This window comes from Rhagoletis pomonella, unplaced genomic scaffold (genome assembly GCF_013731165.1).
Source record: "Rhagoletis pomonella isolate Grant_MI unplaced genomic scaffold, Rhpom_1.0 Rhpom_scaffold_00005, whole genome shotgun sequence".
Lineage (NCBI taxonomy): Eukaryota > Metazoa > Arthropoda > Insecta > Diptera > Tephritidae > Rhagoletis > Rhagoletis pomonella.
The window spans coordinates 19,593,882-19,617,769 of NW_023458559.1; the positions used below are offsets into that span (position 1 = coordinate 19,593,882).

General features: G+C 36.8%; 2 protein-coding genes across 2 annotated transcripts in view; one reads left to right on the forward strand and one right to left on the reverse strand.

Annotated features, from left to right (window-relative positions):
* The window catches only part of LOC118738754 (transcription factor mef2A), a 54,207-nt gene that overhangs the window by 6,634 nt on the left and 23,685 nt on the right, over window positions 1-23,888 (reverse strand).
* Window positions 1,090-22,942, forward strand: LOC118740030. The gene is made up of 2 exons (XM_036471527.1): window positions 1,090-1,912; window positions 22,887-22,942. Exons 1-2 carry the CDS (start codon window positions 1,090-1,092, stop codon window positions 22,940-22,942), a joined length of 879 nt encoding a protein of 292 aa, XP_036327420.1.

Here is a 23,888-nt window from a genome sequence, read left to right on the forward strand (position 1 = left end):
TGTTTTACTAAGGTGGCGTTTTGAAAGGACAGTGATTTACTAAAATTGATTAATAAGTTACATGTATAATTATAATTATTTATACCACTGATCCACTAATCCCTGCAGTTAAACTGTAACACTCCGCTCCCAACAGTAGAGAACAGGTGAGGGCCTTCGTGACGCTCGATGAAGAAAAAGCTGATATAATAATAAAGCAAGCAAGGATCAAAATCGGCTGTATAAACTGTAGAGTGCGACTCAAAGAAAACTGCAAGAGATGCTTTCGATGTTTTGGCCCTGGCCATCTAATCGGGGGCTGCAAAGGCCCAAACAGAAGAGGGCAAGGCCTCTGTATAAAATGCGGTCAACCAGGTCATAAGCTAAAAGAGTGTAATAAGCCAACAAAATGCTGCTGTGCTCGGAAGCCAAATACACTGCTGTTGTTGTTGTAGCGGCTACTAAGCCCCATTCGGGGCGGTTCATCCATCAACGTTGTCGTCTATTTCAGCTAGGGGGAGGCCCAGGAAGCTTGCTACTTCCAAAAGGGGCTGTCCATAGGGACAGGGGCGTTAGCTGAGTGGGATTCTCAGGGCATGTGAAGAGGTTCCGGGAGTCATGTGGCGACTCTCCACATGCCGGGCATTGGTTGGGCACATCCTCGTTGATTCCAAATACACTGAGCTGGATCACATCCCAAGCTCCATTAGATGCTCAGTATATAGAAACTGGTCCAAGAAATGAATGTCCTGCAAGCCAACATGCACAGAAGTAAAACGGCTGACGCGCTACTGACACAGATAATCATAAGCGAAGAGTATAAGAAAAAAGAAAACGGGATCTGGATAGAAGACAGCAGGGGCACCGCTGCTATATGGGTACCCCCCCAAAGCAGCATGCACATCTCTGAAAAAGGACACGGAAACGGCTTCGCCTGGGCCAGATCTGACACCAAGCGATAGCATACAAGACTTCCAAGATAAACTCGACGATATCGAAGATACGGCCATGAACTTGGAAGGACCATTTCTGATGGCAGGAGACCTAAACTCAAGAGCCACGGAGTGGGGGATGCCAAACACGGACTCCAGAGGCAAACGCGTGCTAGAAATGTCAGCTCGACTCGAATTTATAGTGCTCAATACTGGCGCAGCAACAACCTTCCGAAGACCAGGATGCGAGGAAACCACGCCAGACATCACACTAGCATCAGAAGGCATAGCAGGCACCATAAAGGAATGGAAAGTATTGGAAGATTACACTGGTAGCGATCACCAATACATCTCTTTTATAATAGACTCCAAAAACGATGGTTTACGAAAGAAGATGCAATGTAGCACTCGCAAATGGAATGTCTCGAAATTAAATAGTGAAGCACTATCTGAAATAGATGCGCATGGCTCAGAAGAATCCTCTTACAATAACGCAATGGAAATAGTAGAGACTACAATGAAAATGATCTCCAGAGCCTGTACCAAAGCGATGCCGACAACTGGAAGCAATCGACACAAAACACCTGCATATTGGTGGACGGAAAACATAGCTCAACTAAGACGAACGTGCTTCCACCTGAGGCGTACTTACACCAGGGCCAGGCGTAGAAGCGCTGCAGTTGAAGAGGCACAACTATACCAAGCTGCTAGAAAAGAACTCAAACGAGCAATAGAGGCCAGCAAGGACAGAAAGTGGAAAGAACTGTGTGAGGATATAAACAGAAATCCCTGGGGTCTCGGATACAAGGTGGCAATGAAAAAACTTGGGGCCATGGCAAAACCACCAGAGCTTAGCGCTCAAAAAATTGACTATATAGTAAGCGAACTCTTTCCCACGCATGAGGCATTAACCCAAGAAATGGAGCCTATCATCGCTCCTCAAGAAATACCACCATTTACCGCAGAAGAGCTCAAGTCCGCCACTAATAAAGGCCAAGAAAGTACCAGGCCCAGACGGCATTCCAGCAGAAGTTCTAAAAATAATCGCCACAGAACGCCCTCAAGTGCTTCTAAATACACTGGACCACAAATTTCAACTTTTTCTCTTTACCAGAAACGCCGTTATGAAATTCTTATGTAAAATCACCCCCTGATTCCGAAAATCAAGGTTATTCAAAGATAACGAACAATCATTACCGATTTTTTCAATTTTTTTTGTAAAAATATAAAAAAAATTGTACTTTGCGGGGAAGGATCTCGAAAACCTTTTATTTTTTTGCAGATTTTTTTTTCTCCCTAAGCTCTGTTGTATTACAAAAAAATAAGCTATCATCGAAGAAAATCGATGCAAAACTACGTAAGTTATAAGCGATCAAATAAAAATACCCAGGTTGCGCAACTTCAATGTATGTACCTATACATACATACATATCTGTGTTCGTATGGAAAAGTAGCTTATGTCGAAAGGCTGGCTTTAGTATAAATCGGCATTCGCAGCATACGATTGCGAATGACTCACTGGCGCTGAGCCGTTGAAGAACTTTTGGCAAATAAACGTGCAAGAAGTAGTTCCGATACTAGCAAGTCAATATTCTTATTAAGTCTCATCAAAAAATTCCTTGTCGTTTAAAGAATAAAGGGAATGCCGCATTATACTAAAGCCAACCTTTCGACATAAGCTACTTTTCCATATGAACACAGATATATTAAAGGTATAAAGTGCAAGTGAGATATTATCCGGATAAACGAATAACACCATAACAATGATAACACTTTTTCTTTAAATAAATCAAATAGTACTTTTAATACTCGAATTGTATTATAGTAGGTAGAGTGGTTGCATCGAAAGGAAGAGTGGTTGGGTTCGAAACCTGCTGTAGGCATGTAGTTATAAACATGTATTTCCGTCAGTTATGGGTAAGTATGCAGGTAGATTTTCAAAATTATAAGACACAGAAAATTTCTAAAGCCTACATCTAAAACAGGTAGTATTTTCTTTTCCCGGCTTGTTATAAAAAGGAACCTTTCTGTCTAGGTAAGATTTGATTTTTTCAATTTTATTCTTGTTCCGAGTATAAATATGAGTTAATGCGCTTTGAAACTTCATAACATCTTCAAGGCTCGCCGGAGATAGTTCAGTTCATAAGTCTAATTTCAAAACCGTGATTTATTAAAAAAAATAAAATGAGTAAAAGGACGCGAGAATTTGAGTGTAATAAGGATCCAGATATGTTCTGTTTCATGTGTGGCCAATATACTATCATAAGGCGACGACGAGTGTTCTCAGATCATATCAAAACTTTATACTCCAAGTATTTTGGAATTGAGCCTAAAAATGCTGAAAAACCATGGACACCGAACACTTTGTGTACATCGTGTCGAGTAGAATTGATTCAGTGGGAATCAGGACAACAAACAAAATTTGATACACCAATGATATGGAGAGAACCTACTTGCCATTCAATAGAGTGTTATATTTGTCAAACAAAAGTACTTGGCGTTGGAAGATCAAGAGGAGTAACCTATGCTAGCGTACCTACAGTGACATTACCAGTACTACATTCAACGGCAGTTGCGGATCCAGTTCCATTGTCAACAGTAACATCTGAGTGCGGGGGATCAAGTTGTACTGAATTTCGCATGGAAAACGAAAGAAACGTTCTGTCACAAGCACAACTTAATGATTGGATAAGAGATTTGGAACTATCCAAGGAAAAGGCCGAGATCCACACTTCTCGTATGCAACAATTTAAATTTGTGTCATCCGATGTTAAGGTGACATATAGTAGAACTCGTCACGAACCATTTTCCAAACACTATACCAAGAAAGACAGTAGTTATATGCTACTGCAACGACATCCCTGGTTTATTCAAAGAGTTTGGTCAAACATATGATTCAAAAGAGTGGCGATTGTTCATAGACGGCAATAAACTGAGTTTGAAGGCTGTATTATTGCATATTGGTAACAAAAAGCCTTCTATCCCGATTGCACATGCAGTAAATACAAAGGAAACCTACGAGGAAATGCAAAAAATACTCAAATTTATCAAATATGAAGAGCATGATTGGAAAATATGTTCTGATCTCAAAGTCGTTGCAATGCTATGCGGTCTACAAAGTGGCTACACCAAGCACTGATGCTTCCTCTGCAAGTGGGATAGCCGAGCTCGTAAGGACCACTACGTCAGAAAGGATTGGCCGGAAAGAGTCGAGTTTACCGTTGGTGTGGATAACATCAAATACACCCCTCTTGTCAAGAAAGAGAAAATCATACTTCCACCCTTACACATCAAGCTCGGTCTCATTAAAAACTTTGTTAAGGCTTTGGACAAAGAAGGCGAAGCATTCGACTATTTGAAAACAGTTTTTCCAGATATTTCTCAAGCCAAGATAAAGGAAGGTATTTTTGTTGGACCACAAATAAGAAAGTTGATCAACAATAATCAATTCAAAGGACTACTCTCATCAGTTGAGGCAGCAGCGTGGGAATCCTTTGAAAAGGTCGTTGCGTCTTTTCTCGGTAGACACAAAAGCCCTAACTACGAGCAGATAGTGAACGACCTAATCAATAATTATGCGAAAATGGGCGTAAATACGTCTTTAAAAATTCACTTTCTCCACTCACATTTGAGCTTTTTTCCGGCAAATCTTGGCGACGAAAGTGATGAACATGGCGAAAGGTTTCATCAGCAAATGAAATTAATTGAGAATCGATATCAAGGATTCTGGGACGTCGCAATGATGGGTGATTACTGCTGGTTTCTCATAAGAGAAACCGATCCTAAACTGAATAAGCGTCAAAGTAGAACACATAATTATTTCGACAACATAGTAAAATCAAATTAAGATAAAGATTGTTAGAATATAGTATAAACATAAATAAATTTAAAAAAAAAGTTAAAAATATGGGTAATTTCATTCATAAATTGAACTTTTAACTCAATAGAAACAGAGCATAGCTAGATATTTCACTCTTCTTTATACCATACATACGTTTTGAGGTATACGTTGAAATTGCGCAACCTGGGTATTTTTATTTGATCGCTTATAACTTACGTAGTTTTGCATCGATTTTCTTCGATGAAAGGTTTTCGAGATCCTTCGCCGCAAAGTACAATTTTTTTTATATTTTTACAAAAAAAATTTAAAAAATCGGTAATGATTGTTCGTTATCTTTGAATCTACAGGGCCTAGCAAAAAGTGTTGTATGCACAGTTTATAGAAAATTTTATTACCTTTTAAAAGCTTCAAACCGCTGCTTAATTCGTTCTTGAGATATATATGATTAAGTGGACCCAATTTTTTTTTTTTTGCAAAAACGGTAAATTGCAAATATCTCAAAAACGGTACCATAAAATTAAAAATAACCTTGATTTTCGGAATCAGGGGAAAAGGCCGCACCTCGACTTAATCACCAAAGGAAAGGGAAACCTTGACTCACCATCAGCGTATCGACCACTCTGTATGCTGGACACAGATAGAAAACTCTAGAAGAAGTCTACAACATACCCACGTACCTTAGACTCATGGTCAGAAGCTACCTAGAAGGCCGGGAGTTATTGTACCATACCACCGATGGACTCCGACAAATTACGATCACGTCGGGCGCAGCACAAGGCTCCATTCTTGGGCCAGACCTATGGAACGTCAGCTACGACGGAATATTAAACCTTGAGATGCCTGATGACTAGAGCTCGGATTTTTATGCAAATTGAATATGCAAAATATATGCAAAACGTATGCAAAATATATGCAACAAATATGCAAGAACTATGCAAAATGTACTAAAAAATTAAAATAAAAACACATAGTTAGATATGCTAAAAAAGATCTTTATGCAACAATTTAAATAACACCTAGGAAACAAGACCAAAGCCGTTCGAACTAGTGTCCATGTTATTAAGATTTCAGAGAAAATTAAACAAGTTTTGTTAAACGCATATCTTCAAATTTATTAACAACTTGTACTTAGTTAACCCTTTAAGCTACTTTAGTAGTATCTGTGGGAAATCATCCGCATTTGCGGCCCCAAACATTGCCAAAGTCCTTAACGTCAAAGACCAGGAGCGCATCCTGGACGAGAGTAGGGAGAAAAAGCCAATCCTCTCTTCTTCAGAGTCGGAAGAGGACCAATCTCTTGCAGGGGATGCAGGTTGAGAAGCAGCTCGCTGCCAACTACCCTCCAATGACGGAGTTGGTCCTCTTTCCACAGCCCAGAACGGCCCAGGTCTACGGAGGTTACTCCAGAAGCCAGTGGGACCTTGATGGATGTACCAACATCCAAATCTGCTTGCGAACGTTGCAAGAGAAGGAAACCTGTGGTGACAGACACCAATGTACTGGTGTGGCATTGCCCAATTCCGATCATCCAGACAGATCTCTGGCGCCACGAAACGCTTGCCTCAAGCCAAGGGTAGAAGTGAGGCAAGGGTCGGTCGAGGGAGAACTGTCCTCGCTATTCGACGCAACTACGTCTGGAGATCTGGGTCCCGAGCAACTTATTGTGAGCTTGTAACAGGCCTCTGCTCATTGCCGTAATGGGGAGGGCGGGTTAGACTCGGCAGATGACTATTCCGGAAATTAAACGCTGATCCGGGCCGTCATTGCCTCCGGCACTGTAGCGAATGCTCGTTCATAAGAGAGAGATGGAACCATTGTGGTGAAATGCCTCTCCCAAGCTAACTGGGATTGGCTCAAAGCTATGGAGCAAAGAATACCGCTCACAAGGGGAACAGACTTCACTGTTGTGCCAATTACAAATCAAAGATAAAATTATGAATGGGAGAGCGGATTCCGTGCCGCGGGAAAGTAGTACAATTCGCTCTACGAAGAGGGCTGCAGCGGGATTTAAACTTGAGTCAAACGGCTAGGCTGGTAAAAGTTCTGAAGAAGGACCAAACCACAAAGCTGCGTTCACTCAACAGTCCTGAGGGCTTTTTAACGGAGAACTCTCTGTTCTTCTAGAGATTCAATTTCGTGGAAATCAGGTGATGGTTTCACCTTCCTCTCCCTCGACTGGTGAGGGAGGGTATGCGAAAACCACAGTGTCAAGGTAAAACTGGTTTGTTGCCAGAAATGTGGCTAATGAAGATGCCCTAAGATATGCTATTGAGTCTTTTGACAGTCTCAAATCGCCCGGGCCGAATGGCATCCTACCTATTGTACTTAAAGAAGGTGTTGAGCTTTAGTTGGCGAACTTGCAAAAGATTTTCACAGCATCGCTTGCACTTGCCTACATACCACAAATAAATTAGATTTGTTCTATGCTGGCGTAGCTGGTCATCACTATTGAGGCAGAAGTAGGTCAGTATGTCGCGTGCGGAGTTAACAAGAGCTGCCACCAATGTGACATGCTTATAATAATGTATTTATAGGAAATATGCAAAATATATACAAAAATATGCAAAATATATACAAAAATATACAAAATATATACAAATATATGCAAATATGCAAATAATATGCAAACATGCAAAATATGTGAAAATATGCAAAACATAATAGGTCCAAATTAACCCACTTCCCCTATAATGAGTTTCTACCCAGGTCCGGAGTTTCTGTGATGTTAAACAAAATAATCACTTGCATAAATATCTGAGCTCTAATGATGACACATATTTAGTAGGCTACGCTGATGACATTGCCGCAGTGATCACCGCAAGAGACACCGAAGACGCCCGTCGCAAATTAAACCAGACTATGATAAGAACACAGGCATGGATCGACTCACACGGTCTTAAACTTGCAGCAGAGAAAACCGAGGTAATACTCCTAACCAAGAAGCGTATTCCCTTAGAAGTAAGCATGAAACTGGCCGGCATTACATTAAAGACGCAAAGAGTAATAAAGTACTTAGGCGTAAGGCTAGACCCCAGGCTTACGTATTAGGCACAAATGCAGCACGTAGCCGCAAAAGCAGCAAAGGTAACGGCTTACCTAAGCAGATTAATGGCCAATATTGGTGGACCGACCCAAAGTAAAAGAAAACTTCGAATGTCCACAACCTTGAATATTTTGCTATACGGAGGGGAGATCTGGGCTGACACCCTACAGAAAAATAACCGTTGCAAGATACTTTCAAGAGCTCATCGCACAGCAGCTTTAAGAGTATCCTCTGCGTGCCGTACAGTGTCCGGCGAGGCAATACTAGTTTAAGCGGAACGGTTCCCATTGACCTGCTAGCAGCCGAACGCAAGAAAATGTGGGAGTTTAAGGCGCAAACGAATCCAAGTGACAACGAAAGGGAAAGAGTAAGAGACGAGACACTAAGACTATGGCAAGATAGGTTACAAAACGAAAGCCGCGGCAGATGGACGGCTAGGCTAATAAAAGACCTAAAACTGTGGACCCAAAGAGAACATGGCGAAATTAACTATTACGTCACACAAATGCTGTCTGAGCATGGTTACTTTCGAAAATTCTTGTATAGAATGGGAAAAGCCGAGGAGCCGTCATGCATATACAGCGACGCAGAAGAAGAATATGCCGAGCACATTTTTTCAGATGTAAAAGATGGGAAACCGAGCGCAATAATCTGCAAGACCTTGTAGGACCAATTAACCCAGATAACGTCATCCAAGCCATGCTACATTGCGAAACTTACTGTAAGAACATAGCTAAATATGCAGATTACTTACTTAGAGTCAAGAAGCGGGACCTGAACGCAGGTGCACCGAGGGAACTTTAGTTAATGAGAAATATGGAACGCCACCCTGAATCAATGCGATTAGTGGTTACAGGGTTGGCGACGTTTCCAATTCGACGACAGCTTTGATGATGCAATAGACATTTTCGACCCCCTGCCCGCCAAAAAAAAAAACTGGTACACTCTGCAACAAACACAAAAACAAATTAAAAACACGCGAAACAGTCGATATACCCACAAAACTAGGAGCCAATATAATAAAATTGTGTTTTTAGCTTTCCTCTTTGACTCAGGATTTTTTTAAAGGACTTTGAAATTTCTAAGATATGATTAGTTCCAAAACTTTTGTAAAAAAATCGGTGCAGTGTAGAATAACAATATGGGTACCACATGAAAGATAAAATTCTGTAGAATTGAAAAATATTGACTATTTTTTGGGGCATAAGAAAAAATAGTAGGTATTGAAGAAGTCCTTGCGTAGCCTTGCAAATTTGCAGTATTTATTTTCGAAAAGATTATAGGTTAAGGATCAATATACACACGAGCACATCCTTAAATTTCGTCTTTCTACTTTCTTCTTCTTCTTCTTATCAGGGTTACCACTGAAAAACTTTCTTTCCTACCAAGAGCTGGTTTAAAATCCTATCAAAAAAGCTTCTTTCCTACCATTTAAGAAAAGGGTAGTAAATAAATGTTTTTGCTGGTTTTTATACTTAAAATAAGTTTTCCAGGCAAACAAAAAGATCAGAATAATAGCTAGTATATACATATTTAAGTACATTTTGTACATAGCACAGAAAAAAGTGGTGTGTGCTTTTAACCAGACCCACCTACCCAGCAAACATTGAGGCTAGTTATCGATTAGAGAATGATTGGAGAACTAGCCACATTCTCCAATATCAAACGTTAGAGAACGTGATTTTACGTCATTTTACACAGCCGTATCAGTTTGGCGATGATGTCAAATTCAGACATAGCGACGTATAGGCAACTCGTTTTAGTGTTGCCGAAAGCGGCTTTAAAGTCGACAAATAGGTGGTGAGTGTCGATCCTTTTCCCGCGGGTCTTTTCCAAGATTTGGCGTATTGTAAATACCTGGTCTATGGTGGATTTGCCAGGTCTAAAGCCACACTGATAAGGCCCAATCAGTTCATTGACGGTGGGCTTTAGTCTTTCACACAATACGCTCGATAAGACCTATGCTTAGAAGGCTGATCTCGCGGTAGTTGGCGACTCTTGCGTCCTCGTTCGTGCTCTCTGGGCAACGTGAGCAACCCATATTCGAGATGCAGTAACCAATCCGATTAGAGCCTTGCATCACGGCAGCAGAAAGAGAGGGAGCTTCGGTGGGGCTACTACGACTTATTCGGTTTAAGGGCTCACTGAAGTGTGCAGCGTCTGTTCACCAGTAGGTGCGGCTGCAAGCGGGTGTCTGTCTTGGAGCAAGCGGCTCGCTATATAGCCGTGTATTTGGTTGCGAAACCATCCCCGCCCCAGCAATGGGTTGTGCACAAAAACAAAGCCTTCTACTTTAATAGCTTAAAAAAATATAAATAATTCAAAGGGATTTCTCAATACCGATTCGTCCACGTGGACTAAAAAAAATATATATTTTTAAATTACAATTTAACCGCAGGGATTAGTGGATCAGCGGTGTAAATGATGGTTATTATAAACAAAACTTATTAATCAATCGGATCTAATAATAATTGATATAAGCCAGTGACAGTGGGACATTTTAACGCGTTTTTGCTTAAACTTATAAGTAATTTCTCTTTAACAAATAATAATTTTTTTTTTTTTGATAAAAAAATTTAAAATAACACAGGTTTACAAAAAAAAAGTGTATGCATATTAAACCAAACCTATGTTATTCGACAAGCTGAATGCGAATCCGAAGTCCGCTAGTCTCCACCACGTCAGGTTCGTGGCCATTTGAAGGTCAAGTAGGGAAAAATTCATTGAATAAACCTGAAAATTCAATAAAATTCATCGGAATTTCACCTTGGGATGACCTTGGCATGACCTCCAGATGACCTTGAGGAATCAAGGGACCTCCATACTCGGTTTCAGTCACAACAAAAACATTTTTTTTTTTTAATTTTTATTGAATAAATTTTATGTCCTATTTGACCTTCAAATGACCTCGAAGCTGACATTATGGAGGTTAACGGACCTCGGATTCGGGTTCAGCGAATGTAAAACCTTATGTATATGAATTTTCAGGTTTACTCAATGAATTTTTCCCTACTTGACCTTCAACTGACCACGAACCTGACGTGGTGGAGACCAGGGATGTTGCGGATGTGGAATTTTAGACATCCGCGGATGGAATGCGGATGCGAATATCTAACAGCTAACATCCGCGGATGCGAATGCGAACGCGGACGTCAAGTATTTTTAAAAAACAATTAGAATCTAGCATAATGGCGAGATCGTTGTTTAAACAGCGCTTACAAGCCAAACCAGATACATATTTCATGTTGTTTCAGAATTTGGAGAACTTGTAACTTTAGAGCACTTTTCGATTTTAGTTTTTGTAATTCATGTTTAATACTTTCTTCTGCGTCTGCTTTGAAAAATTTGTGCTTATAGCGAGCTAAATAGATGGATATGGAAAATAGATTATTATTTTTGAACAAAATTCTGTTTTCAAAGTCGTGGCTGCCAGCCGAATCGGATCAGAATATTGTTATTTTTTTTTTAAGCACCCCGTTTTCTTATAAGCATTTGAGTAACAGATAGTTTCGTAATTCTTATCTAATTAAAGGTCAGACCTATAGCATTTTAATTATTTGAGCATCGATTCTCTTTGTAGTTAGACGTTGATCATTTCTACTAGAAATCCCTATTGAAGGAGCTAAAAGCTTAAAAGCTTACTCGGACATAATCCGGATCAACTGCAGTTAATTCCCGAGTTGATCCAGATCAACGCTGCCGTCTGTTTATGCTTTTACTCTTTGACTTTAAATAGCAAAAAAGAGACAGGTTTACCACAGAAGTTTTTAGCCAAGAATCCAATGTATATCCCTATGAAAAAAATATTATCCAACAATTAAACAAAACTACTGGTTTTAAAATTTTGCTAAAAATAAATTCCCCAAAGAGCCCCATTTGAAATTATTCAAACGAATAAATGTAATAGGTGGCATACGCGGTACGTCTGACTCGCGAATCATTTGTGTACGTGTTGACTCGCCTTCGACTACACACAGTTGAATCATTCAGAGTCATGCCGGGAGTCATGTTGGTGTAACTAACACATATTTATTTTCACAAACACATCCAAACCGACTCACGAGTCAGACGCACCGTGTATGCCGCCTATAACATCAAAAGCAAATCACGAAAATTTTGTTAAGAATTACAGTGTACACTTTCTTCTTTTGTGTAGTTTTTTTTTAAGATTGGTCCAAAAAAATCATAATAAAGAAAGAACCCAAAGCAGATATTTAAAGCACAGAAAAATTATATTATAAAAGGACTATGTTCTCTTTGACGTTCGTCAAACTTTGACGTTCGTCAAAGGTCAAGTAGAAGTGGGAACTTTTATGGCTGCCCATTGATAGCTCGGTTATATAGCTTAAGAAATAATATTTTAAAGACATTTTTATCAAAGTTGATAAATATGACATTTGACCAGATTTGTTACAAAAATACTCCTACGGCCACAGGCAAAAATATTGGCTACAATATGTTATTTTTTTGCCATATATACGTTTTATCGGTCCACTTGCAAAATATTCGCATTCGCAAAAGCTCCGCATTGATTATTGCGAATGCGAAAGCGAATGCGAATGTTAAAATTAATGCGGAAGCTCCGCAGTTGCGAATGCCAATGCGAATATTCGCAACAACCCTGGTGGAGACCAACGGACTTCGGATTCGCATTCAGCGTGTCGAATAACATAGGGATATATAGGTTTGGTTTAATATCCATAAGCTTTTTTTTTTTGTAAACCTGTGTAATCAAACATTAACACGAAAGGAATTTTTATATAAAATATTCAGCGTACATTCTTTGCATTTGTGTTAAAGCCTGTTCAAGTTACTAATGAAGAAAATCGATAGATAAATAAAGAAGTAATAAGTGGTCAAATGAAAATTCGCATAGATTTTTTTTATAAAATATGAGGAGAAAAGCGTGTTACTCAGGAGTACATGGCGAATGAGTAACATTCTTTCGTGCTCATTAGCTCGATTTTAGAAATCAGCGAGCAATTCTATATAGGAATTGGATAGTGGCATCCGTTGAACCTTCCATACCTTCTGTTTTGTTTTCATATGCAAAACTCTTACATTCTTAGTACCGTTATCATCAGTATGTACATACAGGGTGTCCCAGAAGTAACGTGCCAAACTTTAGGGCAAGGTAGGTGGGGGGGTGAGCTCACTGATAAACAAAAAATTTTCAGGTAAAAGTGTCACCGTTTTTGAAATATTTACATTTTTTCGAATTTAAAAAAAATCGTGCCTTTTCATGTGTTTTCTTTAACTGCAACTACAAACCGGGCAATACTTAGTACATTTTTTATGTAAAATACTTCCAGATAGTTGCCTCTCCATACTCAAATGCAATGTAGTTAAAATAAATTAAGGAACCATCATAAAATTAGGACTATTTCTAGATTTTTAACTTTTTGATATTTTCTTCCCCAACTTTGACTATCTCGGGTGAAAAAAAAATGTACTGAGCTATAACTTTACATTACATAAAAAAATTGCTAATTTAATAAAGATTTCAGAAAGGTGCCACACTTACTGTTTTGAATAGAAAAAAAAAGTTATAGCCGCTTTTGTGGGTAAAGGACTGAGACACGCTAGAATGTATTTAATAGATTTAAATTGAATTTGCTCTTGTTACCGTCAAATGACATGCTAAATAGTACAAAGGTACATTATTACCTGCTCCTGACATTATTTTGTGTTACTTACCGGAATTCGGACTAGAGTCTATAACAATATATATATATATATATATATATATCTATCAATATTTTTTGTGAAGCATGGATTCACGTGAAATAAAATATACATGAGTCGTTTGAAGAGAAATTTATTCATTTATTGATAAAATATGCTCAAATTGGCGACCTTCTACTCTAATACAAGCTCGGCACCTTTTAAGAAAATACGCTTTTAGAGATCCTAAACTCAATTGGGCTATCTCAGCAGCAGCTCCATTTATTTGTTCCCGCAAATGCTCTTCGTTTTGAATTGCTTTTGAATAAATTTTGTCCTTAAGACAGCCCCAGTAGAAAAAATCTAATGGATTCAGGTCTGGCGATCGAGCGGGCCACGTGATCGGCCCGTATTATTTTTGAGTATGAATTGTATGTAAGTATGAATTTCTTATGAAATAAAACGCGGGAAACCGTCAGCAACAAAATTTCAAAATACGCAAGTTTTTGTAAATTGCGCTTGTTATATTAAAAACCCCGGAAAAGTAGCCTCCAAAAAAAATCTCTAAAAGCAACGCGGTTTTTTAGCCGTTTGAAACTTGCACGTCATTAGACTAAAATTGTATGGGCTATAAAACTGCATACCCAAAAATCTTCTATAAATTCAGAATAAAAAGTTGAAATTTTGAAGAAAATTTGTTGAATTTTCCTAAATTTTGTATAAAGTTTGAAACTGTTATTTACGCGGTTTTGGTTAAAGCTTAGACGATATTTTTATATGAAAATAACAAAAAAAAAAATTTCGAAAAACATTAAGAATATTTGAAGAAAATCAATACGTGGTCATTTGTTTGAGTCACTGTATGTATGTGCAATCAAAGATTAGTTTGCATTGGAGTGTGAGCAAGTCAAGTAAAGTGAAGTGCTGATATTTTTAGCTAAAAAAGCTCGTAAGCAAAATTAATGTGTAATATATTTGTAACACACAGGCACGGCCGCAAGGGGGGATTTTGAGGGTTTACCCCTCATAAAAATTTGCCATCATTTAGTTTAAGTAAATAATGGTAAAAAATATTTTAAGATCTCAACAATTTTTATTGAGCTTGAGGTCGTTTCAAGTGATTCTTGTCCCAGTGACCGCGGTGAAGAAGTCTGACGAGGAGATGTGGTGATCTCCGAAATAGTAGCTATAACTCGTACCTATGAGTAAATTATTGTTGTTTTTCCACAACATTTTTTCATTAGAAACGGCCTCAAGCTCAGTAAAAGTTGTTGACGATAATTGTTAAAATGACATAAATAACAAAAACAAATTTAAGATATCCGTAAAACTTGTTTATTGAAATAGCCTAACGGTGGAACATTGGTTTTCCTTGCAATTAGCGGAACGAAGGGTATTGTGGATTCAACGGCTATTGGGGACCACACAATAAAAAAAGCGAGTCATTTAAAATAGCGATTCAAGCACAAATGTAGAGAAACCAATATACATGTGTATATAAAAAAGTTGCAGTCAAATATTGTGTTTGAACAGATATTATATATAGTATGCATTGGATTTTGACCACATGAAAAGGTAAACGTACGTGTTATGCTAAGTATATAGTTTTTTTGATTTTGAAAGTTTATTTTTTTTTTTTTTTAAACGTACAAAATTAAACAAGTAAGAAAGTCTAAGTTCGGGCGGAGCCGAACATTAAATACCCGGCGCAAGTATTAAATATATGTTTTTCACCTTTCCGAAAGCTACCGCTACATGGTAAGCCGGGGTGTATAAATTTTGAGTAAATTAGCATCCTTAAATTTCGAAATATTGAAGTTTCAAGCATATCTGAAATTTACCGTTATATGAAAAGCTGCCGTAATTTTTGTCCGCGTTCACAAGCACAATAACCATACCGAGCTTGGTACAAATTGGTAGAATGGTTACCGAGATACATACATATGTATATGTGATAAGTGGGCGATGCCACGCCCTATTTCCAAAATGTTATCATAAGCGTTTTTCTTGGTAAAGAATTGTTACATGCATTAACTTTGAACTAATTAGCTTTAATATTTACTGATTTATCGAAGATTTCGTATTTCTCTAAATTACCGTTGTATCGGATGTGGGCGTGGTTATTGTCAGATTTTAAAATTTTTCGGTCATTTGGTACGTTGTATCAAGGCCAACAACCGTGCCAATTTTGGAAGTAATTGGTGCAACGGTTACCAAAATATACACATGTAAGTGGGCGTGGCTATACCCATTTTCCAAAAATTTATAATATCCATATTTTTCGTCTAAAAATTATTGTAAATATCATTTTTGAGTGAATAATCTTCTGTCGTTACTAAAATGTCGCAGTTTTCGTATTTCTGAAAACTACCGTTATATGGGAGTAGGCGTGGTTATTGTCCGATTTTGCCCATTTTCAATACCATCCGTCCTACGCCCGAAAGAAGTGCACGTACAAAGTTTCGTTAAGATATCTCAATTTTTACTCGAGTTATCGTGTGCACAGACGGACGGACGGACGGACAGATAGTCACCGCTTAATCGATTTCTCTTTTCATTCTGATCATTTATGTATACATTTGTCTATATCTATCTCGATTCGTTTTGCCTGTTACAAACAACCGTTATGTGAACAAAGTTATAATACTCTTGTGTACAAGTACATTTTAGTAGTTGGTTTACCGAAATTTTTTAAGAAATTACAGATTGTTTTCAGAACTATATTAATATTTAAAATTGCTGGATTTGTTTAAAAGCTCTTCCCCGGGTTGGCTCATTGATAATAAAGAAACTGCATTATCTTCTTCATCATCAAAGCTTCGTCGATTTCTGGCAACATATTTGAATTCTTTTAATTTAAATTAATTTAACTTATTATAAACTTTACGCCAATCGGCATTAACCAATTAATTTAAAATATATAATTAAAGAGAGGAAACACATAAGACAGATACATACTAGAAAGAAAAATTTCGTTGAGTGTCGAATTTTCTATCGAAAAGAATTTTGCTTTCGTTGGTGTAGAGAAGTGCTAGAAAATTGTGAAAAATTTATGATTTTGCATTTGTTTTCTTACTTTTTGGCGGCTAGGCACTAATTTTAAATAATTTTTATTAATTTCATGCAGTTCTAACGTCGTGAATACTAAACACAAGCTCGAAAGGCTGGTTTTACTTATGAAAGAAATCTCAATACTTTGTTGGCACGATCTCTGAGAACAAAACCATAGAGCTGTTTATAGTTTTAATATATTTTAAATAGATTTGGATCTCAAAATTTCTTAAATATATTGTATGTCAAAATATATTCCAACTACGCCTAAACTCTCTTAAACGTTTTCTGCTCCTGGCCAGTACGTTGTACTAATTTTTACCACGTTTTTATAAACTCGCTTTTTTATTTCATTTTAATTTGCACATATTTACATATGTACATATGTATAAGCACAATATTGAGTTTGCTCGATTTGTAAACAAAGCTCTCAGCGGTGAAAAATATACTATCGTGAACAACCTAAACGAACGAAATTCTCAATAGCGCTTTCTTTATCGAATGAGCGCCATAATACTAAACGAAAATTCGTTCGATCAGCACTTTCGACCAGAGTGTCCAGATTTGGCGATTTCGCGCCAATTTGGCGATTTTTTTTTTTTGATATTTGCGCGTAAAAATTTAGGAAATCGCCATTGGCGATGTTTGGCGATTTTTCCCCTTCAAATAAATTTTTTCCAATTTTAAAAATATACAAAACTTAGTTTTCTACGATAATTTTACAAAAGAGGCTAATGAACTACGTGATGAACTTGACTTAAGAAGCATATTAAAAGACTGTCAGAAATGTTTAATCACCCTAGTCCAAGATATTTTGAAACGATTACCTAGTCAATTAAATACTTTTAAAAAAGCTTTGATTTTGTCACCAGTAAAGTGTGTGAATCACAAGAGGGCGAGTTTCAGGGACCAGCTAATTCACTATTTGACTTTGAAGGAAAGAAGAGCGGCGGAAACTGAATATTTAAATCTTTTAACTTTCCCATGGAATAACTTTTCTCAGAACCATTCCATTCGACTCTGAAGAATTTTGGATAATTGCTTACGGAGTGAAAACCGCAACAAGCAATAAAATGTTTGGAAATATAAGTAAATTCATATTATTATCCTTGCCGCACTCAAACGCTTTGTTGGGCACGTTTTTTCCGTAATGAATTCAACAAAAACTAAGATTCGAAATAGGATGACGTTTCCAATATCAAACAGTATGTTATCGAGGTTGAATAGCTCAATATATGGCAACAACAGAAATGTAAATCATTTAGACACTATAGGTGATTTTGAAGAAATTGTGGAAATAGCTGATCTCGCCTTATTATAGGTGTTTATTAAATTTTTAGCGCCGAGCTCTTAAAATTGGATTTAATCGCACAATCCACTTTTAAGAGCTCGGCGCTAAAAATTAAAAAAAAAACCTATAATAAGGCGAGATCAGCTATTTCCACAACTTCTTTAAAATCACCTATAGTCAATTAATATGAGTTATAATAAATTTAATAATTTCGCAGTCCTATTGCAAAATGTGTTGAAACAAATATTTTTAAAAAGTATGCGCATTTTTAACGAAAACTGTTTGTACATCACTATTATATAAGTGATTTGTGTTATTTATTATTACCCTCCGAAGGTATTATATTCGTTTTTGTTCTTAAAAATAATATTATAAAATGATCTCATTTTTAATATAAAAGATTTGTTAAATCCATTTAATGAATTTTATTTAAAAAAAAAAAAGTTTTCTACAAAGTTTTAATATTGGGTTTATATGGGTTTTGTTGGAAATTGAACTGTATTTTTATTGAAAATTCCTACAAATAAATAAATAAACATGAGTGGGAAAAAATATCACTTTGAAATGGGGGTGCTATTGATACTGTATGTATATAACAAATTTTGTACAAAGTGGATTTATTAAAACGAATTATAAATTCTGGAATATATTGTTAATTTCAAAAACAAATAAATAAAACATTAAAAAGTAGTCAATGCTTGCTGTATGACACGAATTTGCATATACGTATACTTTCGTAATGTATAATTCCTTATATGATTCCTCCATGGGCGTCGCCAGGATCGAATTTAGGGGGGCAGGGGCAGGATGACATATAAAAATATCCCTCAAAAATTTTATTTAAAAATTGCAATGTAGTTGATTGATTAGTCCTTATTAATACATATCGTCGCCTGGTTAAAAGAATGTCGTATGTTATGCACGTACGTATGACGCTTACGACAATCTTTTACCCAGGCGACGATATGTGTAAACTAAATGGTTCCATTTGAAAAGACAATCTATATATTAATACGCTAACGAAATCCCATACACATCTATTCCTCCCTACTGCTCCCATGTTTCTCAACCAATTTGAATGATTCTTCTTTTGTTCGAAAAGTATTTCAAAGGGGAGGTGCGCATTTTGTTTGTTTTTTCAGTAGGTGGAGTAAGAGTGGAGTTATTCCGAAAAACTTCACTTATGGTCCGATTAGATTCAAATTCAAAATACATATTATTAACATCAAGAGAAATACACCTGCAAAATACAAATCTATTCCTCCCTACTGCTCCTATGTTTCTCAACCAATTTGAATTATTCTTCTTTTGTTCGAAGGGTATTATTTTCAGGTAGGTGCCTGATTTGGTTTCACCATCTATGAATTTTTAAATTGTTTAACAGAATGTATATTACTCCACCATAAAATATATGTAAGTGAGCTAGACGATTAACAGGTGCTGATGGACCTAAAAAACTTCCCAGGCAAAATGAAAAAGTGTGTGAAAAAAGTGAAGTGGTCGAATTTCGATAACGGGGCGATACTAGTCTTAACCAGGGTTCGGATTTGCCTCATTTTAGCCCTTCGCTCGCTCGTTAGTTTACGCAACTCACGAGCAACAGACGAGGCTGTTTCCAAACGAGCACTCGTTAAGTACGAGCGCACGCGCTGAGCAGCCAGCGAGCGAGTAAACAAACGAGGACAGCGCAAAAGTAGAGCGGCCAGCAAACCTCATTAGCTCTGCCCTACATTAGATAACTAGGGTAATTCTCTAATCATTCTCAAGTCGATGACGAAATTAAAGCTTAAACAGACGGAATCGTTGATCCGGATTAACTAGGACTTAATCCGGATCAACTGCAGTTAATTCCCGAGTTGATCCGGATCAACGCTGCCGTCTGTTTATGCTTTTAAAGTACTATATTAGAATTCGATTCGAGAACGATTAGAGAAACAACCCAAATTCAACTATTTGTAAATAAGTAATAATATTCCACATGAATGAATCATAAATAAAGTTTAAGTTCAAATAATGCATTATTATTTTATTGCAAATGCATTCAACACAAATTTTACAAACAAAGCGTGTTATTTATTAAAGCAAAAGAGCAGTTTAAAATTCACATTCGAATCCCATTAGAGATCAACATTATAATTCGATTAGAAAATTAATATTTTCTCGAGTCGAGAACTATGTCCCATTTTTGTTGAGATCGCTATGATTCTCGATAGTTTTTCGAGTCGTTCTCTGACGTTTGAGATTGGAGAATGTGGCTAGTTCTCCAATCATTCTCTAATCGATAACTAACCTCAATTTTCGCTGGGTCCTACTAACGCTAAAACTATGTTCACATATCAATATTATCTCAATCAAAGGTCGGTTTTTAATCAACCCGTTTACACAGGCAAATCTCAGATTATTAGCCGTCAAATTTGTTGAGCTTGTTATTCTCACATCTCAAAGAAAAGTTATTTTTCTTCTCTGTGCCACCGTGATCACGTTTTTCTGCTATAATAAGCAATATAAATATATTTTAAATTAACATTTTATTAAAAATACCTTTACAAACCTCTTTTACTTGCTAGCGTACATTTTTGTTTACTTTTACATTTGGCATTTCTCCTCTTTTTTGCAAAAACAATCGATAAAACTAGGATGGACACCGAAAAATTATCGGTTTAATCGGAGACTATTTTATAATTACAGATTAACAAGGGATGAATTTTATATGGCTAATCTCTTGTTATAATTACAGATTAGGGTGTTAAGCTGGAAAATGAGGATAATCTACTTATATGTGAACCTAGTATAAAACTATGTTCACATATCAATATTTTCTCAATCAAAGCTCGTTTTTTAATCACCCCGTTTACACAGGCAAATCGCAGATTATTAGCCGTCAAATTTGTTGTGCTTGTTATTCTCACATCTCAAGGAAAAGTTATGTTTCTTCTCTGTGCCACCGTGGTAACGTTTTTATACTATAATAAGCAATATAAATATATTTTAACTTAACATTTTATTAAAAATACCTTTACAAACCTCTTTTCCTTGCTAAAGTACATTTTTGTTTACTTTTACATCTGGCATTTCTCCTCTCTTGAGGATAATCTACTTATATGTGAACCTAGTATAAAGCTACTTTCAACTTCGCTCGTTGCGACTTTAATCTCTTAGACTCAGCAATTAGTGAGTTTCATTGGCAAGTTCTGTTTGCGATAACGAAGTAGCAGGTTGCTTTGCTTTTCAAGTCCAATATTGCTAAGTTGTGCATTGAATATGTTCCAACTTCCAATAGCAAAAATAAGACGGCTAAAGAATTTGCGAAATAAATTTTTTTTTTAATTTAGGTCTACCAAGAAGCAGCGCTTTTATGACTTATTTGTGTCCTATAACAAGTAATTTTTAGCAAAAGAAACAGACTTCAATTCTCATATAAAAAAAATGTGTATGTATATAGATATATATTTCATGATCCAATGATCGGATCTAAACCAGTATGGGACCACCTCTGAGACATTACCTTTCCGATGCAAAAAGAATTATCGAAATCGGTTGACGTGGTCCAGAGTTATGCGATAACACACATAAAAAAAATATAAATATTCCGACGAATTGATAACCTCTTCCTTTTTTGGAAGTCGGTTAAAAATGAGTTCAATGAGCTAAACAAAGTGTTGTACAAAAGGTATATTCGGAACTATGAACTGGAGGTAAGGGATAATCCGAAATTTTTTTGGCGCTACATTAATTCCAAAAGAAAATCATCAAGCATACCCAAAACCGTTTTTTATAAGGAATTCACTGAAGTGTCCGACGATGATTTAGATTGTATTCGACGGAACCTTTCCTCTACCATGTGTTCTCCCCTTGGCTTTGGCGCTCTCGTTCTTTCCGATGAGGACATAATTAAAGGGATAAGATACATAAAAAATTCTTCGCACACTGATGCTGATGGGGTCTCGGCAATTATATTTAACAGTTGTGATTCGATGGTGGAACCGCTGAAATTATTATTCAACAAATCTTTATCGTCTGGAATTTGTATCGATGATTGGAAGCGAACTTCTATCACCCCAATAGTTAAGAGCGGTAGTATGCATAATGCGGAATATTCTGGATTTCATACGAATCGAAAATTTGAAATTTTGTATAGAAAATGATAGGAAAATTTCATGATTTTCGATTCGTACGAAAACAAGAATACGCCCCAATATTTCTAACTACAGACCGATGTCAAAACTATCAACCGCTGCCAAACTGTTTGAAGCTATCGTTAATGAGAAACTTTACTTTCACGCCAAACATTTGATCTATTCTAATCAACATGGTTTTGTTGCAGGAAGATCTACGCTAACAAATCTTTCTGTCTTCACTGAAGACTTTTATGCAGCTTTTCGTCGAGGCGTGCAGGTGGATACGATTTATACGGATTTCTCCAAAGCCTTTGACAAAATTTCCCACAAAATTCTTATAACTAAGTTGGAGTGCTTTGGCCTTCATTCCAAATTTTTAAAGTGGACTAAATCCTACTTGCACAACAGGATATGTACGGTTGTCGTAGATGGTTTGGCTTCGAACCCTTTTGTTGCTATCTCAGGTGTACCTCAGGGTAGTATATTAGGACCTCTATTCTTTAACCTGTTCATTAACGATATCTCTCTTCAAATTAAATGAAACCTTTTCATGTTAAGCGAAACCTTTTTCAAATTAAATGAAACCTTTTTCAGATTCAGTGAAACTTTATTCAAATTAAATGAGACCTTTTTCAGATTCAATGAAACTTTATTGAAATTAAATGAAACTTTATTCAAATTAAATGAAACTTTTTTCAAATTAAGTGAAACTTTATTCAAATGAATTGAAACTTCTTTTTTGGATTACTTTGAATTAGCTGTTCGTGTTGCACTCCCTTACGGTCAAGGCATGTTGAATACAGTGTTGCCGTTTCGGTCCAATTGGACCAAAATTGGTAGTTTCATTTCTTAAAATAAGGCTTTGGTTGGTTGGTTGGTTTGTTGTAATTTTCGAGGGGTTTTGTGGTAACTAGGCAAATCATATAATTTATTCATTTTATAAAACTTCAAATATCTCTGTTTTCAGAAGTACATGAACCGAAGTTGAATGTTGCCGTGCTTGGACTGTGCTCTAATCCATAGAGTTTGTTTAAGTTAAAAGAAAATAATTAGACAATTGTTATGCAAATTCCAAATTTTACATTTCGCTTAAGCAAGTGAGTGAGAAGGGAGGGTATTTGTACTTTATTTCCCTCTTCTCCCGTGTAGCAACAGTAAAAATATTCTCCCAGTTAAACATCATAATAGGCGTTATCGACTCCCTGATATAAGTATGGCGTCGATAACGTCGATAACGATGTGTAACTGGGAGTTAAGCTGAAATTAGTCGAGAACGCAGAACGTATACTTAAACGCAGTCTGTATACGCAGAATTTTGTCCATTACTGGAGCCCTCAGTGTTGCTTACTACACTGTTGCCACTCATCAATGCATTTTCATAAACTTACCCTTTCAACTACAATTTTTCGTGCTATAATAGATCGTAGCTAAATATAAACTACTTAGTTTTCAACAAAAACCTTATTCAAGAGTAAATTTCAAATATTTTAAACATATTTTGAATAGGAACTTATATGTTTTTTACCAGCTGTAAAACTGACGAATTGGCAACCATCTAAAGAAGGAGAAATCAGTTGACACGGAAAAATCTAAATTCCGCAGATTTCTGCGCTACGGGCTACAACTACAGACAAATTCTGCGGTGTTGAGTTTTCATTTACATGGCGCTTTGGTAAGACAGATCGTGTCAGCTGACTCGGGTTTACGTACCGGTAGGTTTACGTTCTTGACTAATTTCAGCTTTAACGCTCTGTTACGTACGTGTTTTTACTAGAAATCAAAAACCAACAGACTTCTACGTATGTAATGCTGTGCGTTGGGTAACAGCTTACACGCGAAGCTCATTTAACAGATTACTTATGTGACAACTCTCAAGCAATGCCAAGTATGCATAACAGAGCCTTTAGTGTTAGCCAGACATGGTGCAAACGGCTCTTAATAGGTTAAGTTGATTTCCTGTTCTTTCTTT

Excerpts from the sequence above, each read along its gene's own strand:
- LOC118740030 (XM_036471527.1), top strand. The coding sequence starts at position 1,090 with ATGTCAGCTCGACTCGAATTTATAGTGCTCAATACTGGCGCAGCAACA. Across the intron at positions 1,913-22,886 it reads CACTAATAAAGGCCAAGAAA|AAGTACATGAACCGAAGTTG; the intron begins GTACCAGGCCCA and ends CTCTGTTTTCAG.